We start from the raw sequence: 12,998 nt of genomic DNA, 5'->3' as shown, positions 1-12,998 counted from the left end.
ACCACGAAAGATAATGAGTAGAAGAATAACATCCGTACCATGAAAGCATGCCAGAAAGAGTGCTCAGAAAAAAAAAAGATCAAAACTGTTACTATCACAAAACAAGCTAAAAGGCATTAAGAAAATGATATAAGTACAAGACATGAAAGAATCTAAGAATTAGAAAAAACTTAGAAAACAAGTGACAGAATTCAAGAACAAATTAGAAATTTTAAAAAGTCATTTTAGATAGAAGGAAAGTAAGACCAAAGAAATAGTATCTTAAGACAAAGTGAAAAGGAGAAAACTTTTTAAAAGCCAAAAAGAAATAATACAAGAGATTTTATGAAAAGGATTTGGGAGAAAATTACAAACACTGAAGACAGGCAAAAACTATATAACACATGAATAACAGAAGTCCCTAAAGAAGCAAACCAAAATAAGGGAAGAGAAAAATTAGTAAAACACTATAAAAAAAAAAAAAAAAAACCTTTCCTGATATTACTTTTGAAAAAAATTTAACTACATACAGAAAGAATTTATATCACTGTAAGCATGTGAGAGTTACCTGAGAATATCAACCCAGGGGGACTAACACCAAGATACACTAAAATAAAATTACTACATTTTAAGAAAAAAATAGTGAGCCAAAGATTTTCTATACAACAAAACTGACCGTCAACTATAAAGGACACAGATAAACCAGTCAATGTGTAAGAACACAGGAAATATTGTCTTCATGATCCCTTCCTATGGAATCTAATAGAGAATAACATTTCTTTTAAACAGGAAAAAAACAATTTGAATTATGTATTACGCATGAGAGTCCCACAAAGAATACAAGACTCAAAGAAGAGCCGGAGGATTGAAGTTTATAAAACATTCTGAGTTACAGAAAGGAAGAGGAGCTTAGGGCTTCTAGGGGGTGGTGGAGACAAGTTATGGGAGAGTGAAGGGAGGAAATGCATGGTGAATAAAGGTTGCCTTTTTATGCAAATTAAGAGTCTCTCCAGGGATCAGTGTTGTCTCCAGAGCAACCTAATATAGGTTACATAATCTTTTCCTGATACAGATACCTTCATTAATGAAAATTTTCTTTATAGATGTGAATTTCTTTTACAAAAGGGCAGCTTTTTCAGGGCCATTCTAGTGTCTGTAGTTTCTCAAAATAACCGTTAATAATCAATTTGCCAAAGAGGAATATTTTGGGGTGGTATGCACTGAGCCCCAACAGTGACATAAAGGAAGCAGTGTTGGGAGATAATTCTCCAAAGTTCTCTTGGTTTCTGCAGGTATTCCAAGTTAGGTACTGACTGCCCTTTGTTCCAGACTATCTTCTCATGGATGTTTATATAGTGAATAGCCTTGGAAGATAGTCTCTGACACTGGAGTAAACACCAAATTTTCTGCAGTTTTGGAAAACAGAGATAATGTCTGTCTTTTTCCAGAATAAAGAACTTGCTCACTGCCCATTATAAAACATTTGAATTACCTAAATTCAGGGTTCCTCTTCTGAAATAAAACCCACTTTGTATGTATGTGTGAGAATAACTTTCTGACAATCAAAATGACAAGAGACACATAGATAGGACTGGTGACAAGCATTACATATATACTGTACTTACTTATAACACTGAGATTAAATGAAGGTTAAAGTGTTAAATGATATAACAGCTATATGATCTAGATATAGTAAAACCATTTTAAAATGAGGAGAGAAATGAAGATAGCATGTATAAAATTTTACTGTTTGCAGTTACAAAAATTGATAATGGTAGAATTATTATTCTGAGGCAATCATATGTTCTGTACCAGACTTACTAAGAGACTATTGTGGTACCTTCCCAAGAAATTTTCAAGAAATGGAAAATATTCCATTTTTTTTCATGTATCTTTACCATAAAAATTTTGTAGGTGTGTCAAAAGATAGTTGATTTTTTAAAAATACGTTTACATGAGAAAACATACAGGATAATGTTTAGCTTTTGGAAGATGGAAAAAAGAACACCAAAATTTTACTTTCAGTGTATTTTAATCTTTTGAGATCATAAGCTGCCATGAGCAGCAATAACTTATGTGTTTATGTCTTTGCCTGGTCGGGAGACTGATTTATGTTAGCACTGGTGAACAAGGGTCCTGGAATCTTTTCAGTTATTTATCCAGTTTTACTGGACACTAGCCATGCCCATTTCTCTGCAGATAGTTATGACTGTTCTTGCACCGAAGAGCTGCAGCAGGGACCCTACAAAGCTGAGCTATTAACTATCTGGCCTGTCACAAAAAAAATCTGCTCACCATGGGTTAAAGCATTTCTTGATTCCTTAAAAAACAAAAACAAACAAACAGTCCTGAAAGTTGATTCAGCTGTAGAAATAACCGTTTAATTTCTTCTTCAAAAATTCTTCTTTGTTCCCATCAAGTATGCCCAATTATCTACTTAAGGATTCGTTGCCTTTTACTATCCCATTTTTCCATGCCAAACTTGTATGATCAGTTAACTTAATCATAACTTCCCTCACTAATTCTAGTCTTATTCCTTTCTCCCCTTATTCTTCTTCAATGGAAACTATTCTATTCATTTGTTTTCACAATGGCCCATGGGACCTCAGAATTTTAAAACCAGATGGATCTTCAGTAATCATCTGATCCGATTCCTTTTTAACCAATGAAGTTAGAAGGCCTGGGTCCTACGTGTCTCTTTACTGCCTGCCAATTTATGACCTTATGTAAGATCTCCATTGAATTGAGTTCCCTCATTTGAATAACTCTATTATACTTGGATTCTATAAAGTCTTAAGAGATTTTAAAAGCCTTGTTTTAAATTAGTTAGTGGTAAACTCAAACAGATTAGCAGTCACAAAACTCAAGCACTGAGGATTTTCTACCTTATCTTGGTAGTTCTCAAAATGTTTAAATCTAAGACCGTCAGATTGGTTCTTTTTTTTTTTTAAGCTCAGTGCCCTTAAATAGTCCCTTGGCTATACCAGTTGTGTGTGTACGTCCCCATTTATTCCTTTTTTTTGAGACAGGGTCTCGCTCTGTCACCCAGGCTGGAGTGCAGTGGCCCAATCATAGCTCACTGCAGCCTTGAACTCCGGGGCTCAAGCAATCCTCCTGCCTCGGCCTCCAAAGTGCTGTGATTACAGGCATGGACTACCATGCCCAGCCTCCCCATTTATTCTTACACTGTGATTCTCACTCTTGTAGTTTTCATTCTCAAATTATAGTTTACATTTCTCATTCCTGTTCCATTTTCCTATTTCCAGTTTCTTGGACACCTCCAATTACCCTTCTCTAAAACTATCATTTTCCCTTCCAAGTTAGATTCATCACAAATGCTCTAAACTTTAAAAATGGCTCCTGCCTTACCAGATTTCCTATTTATTTTTATTCATTCTATTGCATGTACAGTGAACTTTACGTAGTTTATATGATAGAATTGAGTTTTGAATTTCGGAAATCACATTCCATAATACATCCTATAAAGGACTAATATCCAGAATCTACAAAAACCTCAAATAAATCAGCAAAAAAAACCACAAAACAAATAATCCCATTAAAAAGTAGGCAAAAGAGATGAACAGAAACTTTTCAAAAGCAGATGAAAAAATGCTCGTCACTAATCATCAGGCAAATGTAAATTAAGACCACAATGAGATACCACCATAACCCTATCAGAACGGCATTAAAAAAAAATCAAAAAACAGCAGGTGTCAGCATAGATGCAATGAAAAAGGAACGCTTATACCCCGTTGGTGGGACTGTAAATTAGTACAACCTCTATAGAAAACAGTATGGAGATTCCTTGAAGAACTAAAAAGTATACCTATCATTTGATCCAAGAATCCCACTAGTGGGTATCTACCCAAAGGAAAAGAAGTCATTATTATCAAAAAGACACCTGCACCCAAATGTTTACCACAGCAAAATTCAGAATTGCAAAGACACGGAATCATCCTGAGTGCCCATCAATTGATGAGTGGATAAAGAAAATGCGCGCGCGCGCGCGCGCACACACACACACACACACACACACACACACACACACAGGGACCACTACTCAGCCATAAAAAGGAATGAAATAATGCCTTTTGCAGCAACTTTGGATGAAACTGGAGAACATTATCCTAAGGGAAGTAACCCAGGAATGGAAAAACAAACACCACATGTTTTCACTAATAAGTGGGATTTAAACAATGGGTATACATGGTCATATAATGGTGTAAAGGACACTGAAAACTAAGGAGAGGGGAGGGTTAGGGTGATGAGCGATAAAAACAGATCTATTGGGTACAATGTATACTACAAGCCCTGACATCAGCATTATTCACTTCACTCATGTAACAAAAACACTTATATCCCCTTCATATTTTGAAATAAAAAAAGAAATTATATTCCATAAACATATTTTAAATTTAAAATTAAACGTGACATGTAAATTTAAAGAGCACTGAGTCCAAAGAGCTGAGTCCAAACCTTCGTTCAAGGTCCAGTTCTTTTAGGGCATTTCACTAGACCTTTCTGAGACTCAGTTTTACTCCATGCAGTTATTAACACCTACTTCACAGACAATTAAGAAGAGATAGGGTCTTACTCTGTTGTCCAGGCAGGAGTGCAGTGGCGCTCACTGCTCATAGCTCACTGCTACCTCCAACTCCTGAGCTCAAACAGTCCTCCCACCTCGGCCTCCCAGAGTGCTAGGATTACAGGCATGAGCCACTGTGCCCAGCCGATGGAAAACTTTTATTACTGCTTACACTGACAAGACTATTTTTAAAAACCTTCCTAAAATCCTTGGAGGGATGATTGTTGAGGACTTCAATTCTGTCACAAGCTCTCTTTGAAGAGGCTCAGAAGCAACATAGCTCTATGTTCCTGGTACAATAGTTAACATATTTAACAACCAAAAAATTAAAAGTTACATACCCCTCTTACCTCTATGTATCTTCTGATGACATTTTTCTGGGCTGCCCTCTCAAAAGAAAACTGAAGCAAAGGAAGAAGCCAGGTACAGCATAGAACGCACACTAATCGTCTATCCAGGCACTCGCAGACTTGCCTGTATATTACCTACCATGATCAATTGGTATGACACTTTTAACATGTTCAGAAAAATCAGATTGTGTTTTTTCCAACATTCAGGATCTTTCCCCACTTTCCCTAAGCTAATGAGACACACATTGGTGGCAAATACATTTAGTATTTCCCCACACCTGAATTCCTAACAAAACCAAGCATAACAGTACCATGGAGAAACATAAAGTGTCTTATTTTGGCTATTTAAAAACTAAAAAGGGTATTTGGAAAAAGAAATGCAATGTGATAATGGCTAATTATAGCTATGGTCTCCAATAAATGATCTAGCATCTGTTTAAAAAAAATTATTTAAAAAGGCAATTTAAAATCAATACATATGGAAAGATGGAAATAGTAGAATAAGAGCAGAAATCAATGACGCTGAAAACAAAATAAAGAATATTAATGAAAACAAAAGCTGGTATTTTGAAAAGGTCAATAAAATTGTCAAACCTCTAGCAAGACTGACCAAGAAATAAGACACAAATTACCAATATCAAGAATGAAAAAAAATAACATTACAAACCATCCAAAATTAAAAATAAGGGAATATTATGAACAATTTTATGCCCATAAATTTAACAACTTAGATGATCGAGACAAATACTTTGGAATATGTAAAAACTAACAAAGCTACCAACCAAAGAAACAACAATAACAAAAAAACCTAACAAAGAAAAAATATATAACCTGAATAATCCTATATAAAATTATAGAAACTGAATTTGTAGTTAAAACCCTTCCCACAAAGAAAACTCCAGCACCAGATGGCTATGTTCGTGAACTCTACCAAATATTTAAGGAAAAAAAATAGTATCAATTGTATATGAACTCTACCACAAATCACAAGGAGGAGGATTACTTCCCAACTTCTTGTTTTGAGGTTAGTAGCTTTCTCCATCCCCAAACCTGATAACAATATAAAAAAGTACTGACCAATATCCTTCACAAACAATGAAACAAATATCTTCACAAAGCATTAGTAAATCAATCCAGCAATATATAAAATGGCTAATAAATCACAATTAAGTAGAATTTATCTTAGGAATGCAAGGCTGTTCAACAATCAAAATGCAAGAAATTCACCATATTAACAGATTAAGAAGAAAACCTGTATGATAATCCTAGTCAATACCTGCAAACAGCACTGACAAAATTTTTCATTCATGATTTAAAAAAAAATAAAAAACTCAGTAAACTAAGACAAAAGGCAACTTCCTCAACCTAATAAATGGCAAAATAGAAATATAAGTTAACTTCCCTAACCTGAAAGAAAGGCATCAACAAAAACATCATACTTAATGCTGAAAGACAGAATGCTCTCACCCAATATTGTAAGGCAAGTATGCCTGCTCACTGTTACTATTCAACAGCATCCTTAAAGTCCTAGCCAGTGCAAGAAAGCAAGAAAAAGAAATAAACAGCATATAGATTGGAAAGGAAGTTTGAGTAAAACTGCCTCTACACACAGATGACATCATTGTCTATGCAGAAAAATCCCAAGGAATCTACTAAAAACGTTCCTAGCACTAGTAAATTTAAGAAGGCTACAAGGTCACTATTTAAAAAAAAAAAAAAAAAATCAGCTGTATTTCTACACACTGACAACGCACAAAAATTAAAAAAAAAAAAATTTACAATAGCACCAGGAAACTGAAGATATGTGATTATTAATCTAACAAAAAGTATGTAGGATCTATACGCCAAAAACTACAAAACAGTGGTGAAAGAAATCAAACAATGGGGAGATAACACCATGTTCATAGTTTGAAAGATTCAATATTGTTAAGATGTTAATTCTCCCAAATTGATCTATAGATTCAGCCCAATCCAAATGAAATCCCAGAATATTCTTTTTGGGAGGAGATAAAAATTGACAAGCTTATTCTAAAATTTACACAGAAAGGGAAAGGAGCTAAAATAGCCAAAACTAGTTTTTAAAAAAGGACAAATTAGGAGGATTCACACTACAGGATTTCCACACTTAATACAAAGCTATAGTAATCAAGGAAGAAGTTAACTAGTAGAAGTTAGACACACAGATCAGTGGAGTCCAGAAATAGACATACATGGCCAAGTGATGTCTGACAAAGCTAGAAAGGCAATTAAGTGGAGAACAAATAATCTTTTCAACAAAAAGGTTCTTCAAAATATTGGATATCCATATGAAAAAAGTTTTCTGCTAGTATCTCATAGCACATAGAAAATTTAACTTAAAAACTTCCAAAGGAAACACAGGAAAAAAATCTTTGTTACGTTGGGTTTGACAAAAGATTTCTAAGATACGAACAAAACCAAAAGTATGATTGATAAAAGCAAAAATTAACAAATTGGACTTAATCAAAATTTAAAATTTACCCTTTGCAAAAGACACTGTTAAGAGGAGGAAAAGGCAAACCACAGACTGGAAAAAAAATATTTATAAAACAATACCTGATAAAGGACCTGTATCCTGAATAATTTGCAAAAGACACTGTTAAGAGGAGGAAAAGGCAAACCACAGATTGGAAAAAAAATATTTATAAAACAATACCTGATAAAGGACCTGTATCCTGAATAATTTAAAAAACTCTTAAAACTCAATAATTTCTATGCACCAAAAAGGATAATCAACAGAATAAAAATGTAATCCACGGAATGGAAGAAAATATTTGAAAATTGTGTATCGGTAAATATTCTGGAGGTTAATTAATATCCACAATATATAAAGAGCTCCTGCAACTCAACAACTAAAAAATAAGCAACCTGATTCAAAAATGGGCAAAAGACATTGAACACAGGGTGAATTCTATATTATGTATGTTTTGCCACAATTTTTAAAACCTCTATAATAAGAAAACAAACAACCCAATTAAAAATGGGCAAAAGATTTGAATACATTTTTATCAAAGAAGATGTATAAATGATAAGCACATCAAGAGATGCTCATTATCATTAATCTGTACAGATATGCAAACTAAAACTATTATAAAATGAGATACTGTTAGACACCTATTAGAATGATAATTTTTTTAAAAATCTGATAATATAGGTTGAGTATCCATAATCGAAAAATCCAAAATCCAAAATGCTCCAATGAGCATTTCTGTTGAATGTCACATCAGCCGTCAAAAAGTTTCAAACTTTGGAGAATTCTGGATTTCAGATTTGGGGTGATCAACCTGTGCTCATGTGTTCATGAGGATACAGAGCAACTGGAGCTCATATACACTGCTGGTAGGAATGCAAGATGGTACAGAGAGTTTGGCAGTTTCTTATAAAATTAAACAATTACCATATGACCCATTGAAATTCCATTTCTAAGTATTTACCCAAGAGAAATGAAAAGTTATGTTCATACAAAAACTTGTACACTAAAGATTTATTCATAATCACCAAAAACTGTAAACAACCCAAACGTACAACTGAAGAATGAATAAACAAATTATTATACATTCATACAATGAAATGCTACTCAGCAATAAGAAGGAACTAACTATTGATAACAAGCAACATCATGGAGAAATCTCCTGCACTAGGCTTAGTGTAAGAAGTCAGCCTTAAAAGGCTATATATATTGTATGAGTCCATTTATATGATATTCTGGAAAAAGCAAAAGTATAGGAACAGAAAATGTATCACTGGTTGTTAAGTACTGAGGGTGAGGGGATGGGGATGACTACGAATGGGCGTGAGGGAAAGTTTTAGGGTGACGGAACTGTTTCTATATTTTAATTGTGGTGGTGGTTCTATGATTATATGTGCTTGTCAAAACCGTATATTAAGGATGAATTTTACTGTATATAAATTATACGAATAAAAATAATAAAGGTATTAAGAAAAATAAATGTAATGTGATAAGTAACACCAATTCATTGATATCACAACCAGCCAATTAAATAGTCATAAGTCACAAAGTTATTTGCATGTTTAATCATATATCTATGTGATTTAAACGTGCTACCTATCACCGCATTTTAAACAAAAGAAGTACATATTTCAGCTTTATAAAGTAAAAATTAAGGTTAGTATTATTTAATGATTTCCTTCACCACTTAGTGAGACATAAAAAAGTCAACTATTAACATATCTTATCTGAAAACCAGTTTTTCAAATAATTAATTTACGTATTATCCATTATGCACAAATTTAAACATTCATGAGATAATCAGGGGCAGGGTTCAGAAACACACTTTTCCAAACTCTTTCCATTTTCCTAATAATGGATACAGCTGATAGAAATAGTATATGACCTATATTTAAATATTCTCTAATCTCTTTCTGTACATTCTCTGAGGAGGAGAGTAATCAGTAGAATCAATTCTCTTCAAAGGGAGGAAAGAGAATTAATTGTATCAATTGGTAAAGTATTAACTGGTGTCATTAGTCTCATTTTAAACACGTAAAAACCAAGGCTTTAGAAGGGGACTGAATCACTTGCCCATTTCTAAAGCAAGAGAAAGGCAGGGCAAGGATTCAAATTCAGGGCAATCTCACTTCAGACAAAGTTGTTACTCCTACTAAGTTTTCTACTAATCTCTCTCCATTCATCTGCAATTGTTTAAGTAACAGCTTGGGTTTACATGTTTCACATCAACAAGTATCTTTTAAGATCTTATGATGCACACCACCTGGTTTTATTTTAAACTTCAAGCTTACAATACATGCACATACACTCAGAAAGGTTGAAGCAGTTTACAATTTACACGAATGTACAAAGTCTTTTATCTAATCGCTCAAAATTAAAAAAGAAACAAATCACTTTTTAAAGAATAAAACCCACAAATATACAGATAACCAAAAAGGATTTATGAAAAAATAACTGTGTTCACTTTTGACCTTAATAAAAAATTTATCGTGACTCTAATTTTAAACAAAAGAATATAGAAAAATTTTCCCCCCTTTCTTGTGGCTTCCTGACATCTGGCTTTCCTCTATTGTTTTCAAAAGCTGCCAGTATCCTGAGTTATACACAGATTATTTACTGCACAGAAACTTACCCTGTGAAGCGTCACTGTGTGTTGTTCCCATATAGCTGTTTCCTCCATTGCAATGTTCTGATAAAGAAAAAAAAAAAACAAATCATTTACCTTTTAAGAAAATGTCCTTAAAGAAGTGAACAAGAACATCCAGCAAACAATTTAGCAAACTGAGATACCAAAATTCATACTATTAATATTAGAGATACTCTAAATGGGACTTCATAATTATGGAAGGTTTTTCGTTTGCTTTTGTTTTAAGAGACAGGAAATTACACACAGGAACTTCCTTTGTTTTTAACTTAATTTAGACAGATGTGCTCTATATTCATTTCATGCTGGCTGAAATCTGTACTTAAGCTAATTCTTCAACTTTATACTTAACATCAGCAAAGAATAAAAGCTGAAACAGTATTATTTTAAAATCTCTAATGGCACATAAACATTTAAAAGCATTCCTCACATTTTGCAAAGGAAGGAATAGTTAAATACCTCCGAACACAGTAATTATAAATACACATGTTACAGGAAAACAGATAAAACCATTTGATGCTTTAATGTCACAATTAAACATGCCTGCCTAGTTTGTTTAACTACAGAATTACATTCTCAAGCTTCGCTTATGACCATAAAAAAAATGGCTTTTCTAATATATATATTACACACATAAGAAAAAATAAAAATGACAATCTTTAATACTCCCCCAGGAATCACCATAAAAGTGATACAAGCTCCAATACAAGTCCTACTCAAACCATAGAATAGTTCAGTTAGTTTCTCATCCTGTCATGAACCTCTCACTATAGTGGAAAATAAATTATCTAAGGTATGAGCAGTAAAGAATTCAAAATATGAATAAATTTCTCTTAAATCGGGTTAATTGTTCTTGGAGACTTAAGTAATTCAACCCCTATTAATGTTACCATTTTGTGGAAGTGGAGCTCCTAAAAATATATTCATTTACAAATGAATTTTTTAAAAAAGATTTTTCAGAGTTATCAAAAGGTAAGGTGAAAGGGGAGAATGCTGACCATGACATTTTCAGAACATCACTCATCACCCACTGTTATGAATGCCTATTTCACAAGTGACATGTTTTCTGTTATACTGCTGTCATCAGCATCATGAGAATGTGGTATGCAGGTGCCATGAACCCATTTCTCCTTTCCCACAACAACTTTAATTGAAGATTAATGCCATTTTAGAAAATAAATCCCTATAAAGAAAGCCTGCTTCCCTAAATTCAAAGCAACTAGATTAACTTTCCTGCCAGATGAATAAGAGAGTAGAGAGAAAGGATCTCTCTGTTCACTCCCACAGATAAGAACTGCCAACCTTACCAGCATTTTGTTTCAATCTTCCAATCAAGTGCAGCAAAACCTCCCTTTAATGAGACCTCTGCTGGAAACAAAGCAGTTTTGTTTTTTAACAAAAACTGGGATTTAATGTATTAAAAAAAATAAGCTGAAATGTTAGGCCGATTTCGTCAAAACAGTCCAGCTGGTTGTGTGCACAGTTACCCAGGCTGTGGTTTGGAGAGAGTGTGGTGATCACTGCTTGTAGCATTTGTGTGCTTCGCAAGGTCATTTTGGGTGGCTGAGCTTGGATTTTAATGAAACAAAGACCAAATAGAGTTGTCTTTACTTATGTAAGTTTGTGAGTTAATTCCAACATTTTCTTAAATTAATTGCTTGTTAAAGTTGTTTCCATCGAAGGGGAGGCAGTCTGGCCACCTGACTGCCTAAGCTTAGATCATGGTCATACCACTTACTGTGAACTTGGGCAATTTATATCATGTCCTCTACCGCAGTTTCCTCATATGTAAAATAAGCATGATGCTGGTCCTCTCTTTGTAAGCTCTTTATAATGACAACTAGAAATCATGCTTGCAAAGTACCTGACCCCTAATGAGCACTCAGTGAATTGTTATTGTTCATGGGAGGAGGAGCTTAGGAGGAAATGGTTGCAATGAGACCTAAGTTGAGAAATTGGGAGCCCTTGACAATGCTCTGTGTTGCCTCATTTAGGACTGAGGCATGTGGGTGTCACTGTGTCATATATGACAAATGGCCTCAGGTCCTCAGAATTCTAGAATTTTCTTCTAATCTTTAAAATGTTATGAGTTGGTAACACAAATATGCTAAAAACCTGACATGCCACAAAGAGCCATTCTTTGTTCTGGAACTGAATTTGGCAGGAGCCAAAGTTAATGTTGAACAGCGTTTGTAGACACTATGGGCAACTAATTAACCATCCTTCGATGGGGCTGGTCTAGCTGATGTTAGGAGCCTGCCCACCTGGTTTATATTTCTTCCTCTAAGATTAATGACTCTACAATACTGCTGATTTCTGGGGTTAATGCAGGGCACACATAGAGTCCTAGGGAGAAAAGAATTATATTCACCCACACTAAATTTTCATTTTCTCAATGTGATCAAATTGGAGATGAACCTTTTCCTATGGTGGGATATTGAGTCTGATGCATGCATAAAAAGGCTATCTATGCTACTCCCATGAATTGCTGTCAAAAAACAGTGCCAAAAATGATAAAGAAACAAAAACAGCATTTTATGCTCTTTTCCTGAAAGGAAGGTTGTGTTTTTCTTTTGATTTCAACAGAAGAGAAACGACTAAAATACAACTGTAAAAGATAATTCTACCAGTTAATTTGAAGCTCTGGGCAGAAACTTGAATTATTCTTAAACCAGCAAGCCAGTGAATAATTTCTTTATATCTTTTCTATTACATAATGTATTAGCTAAGTGACAAGTCCCCTTTTTGAAATCTCCCTCTCACCACCTTTTCCTCTCTATATAAACCATATTATCCATTGGAAGGACTGAGAATTAAACCACTGGCTAGCCAACTTGCATGGTAGAAAAATCTCCTTGGTGGGCCCCTAGTACAACCCAAGACAAGAAAGGAAGGTGGAAACAGAGAAAAAAGGAGTTAAGATTAATTAAAAATAAAGTACTGTTTTCTTAT

General features: G+C 34.1%; 1 protein-coding gene across 1 annotated transcript in view; it reads right to left on the bottom strand.

The window, feature by feature from the left end:
• Positions 1-12,998, bottom strand: part of TJP1 (tight junction protein 1) — a 121,696-nt gene that overhangs the window by 89,371 nt on the left and 19,327 nt on the right. Inside the window, exon 2 of the mRNA XM_012642713.1 lies at positions 10,035-10,091. Coding sequence (XP_012498167.1) covers positions 10,035-10,091 — 57 coding nt within the window. The remainder of the gene's footprint in view (positions 1-10,034; positions 10,092-12,998) is intronic.

Source organism: Propithecus coquereli, unplaced genomic scaffold, assembly GCF_000956105.1.
Source record: "Propithecus coquereli isolate 6110/MARCELLA unplaced genomic scaffold, Pcoq_1.0 Scaffold184, whole genome shotgun sequence".
Taxonomy (NCBI): Eukaryota; Metazoa; Chordata; class Mammalia; order Primates; family Indriidae; genus Propithecus; species Propithecus coquereli.
The sequence above is the reverse complement of the archived record's forward strand: the minus strand, read 5'-3'. Positions and strand labels throughout refer to the sequence as shown.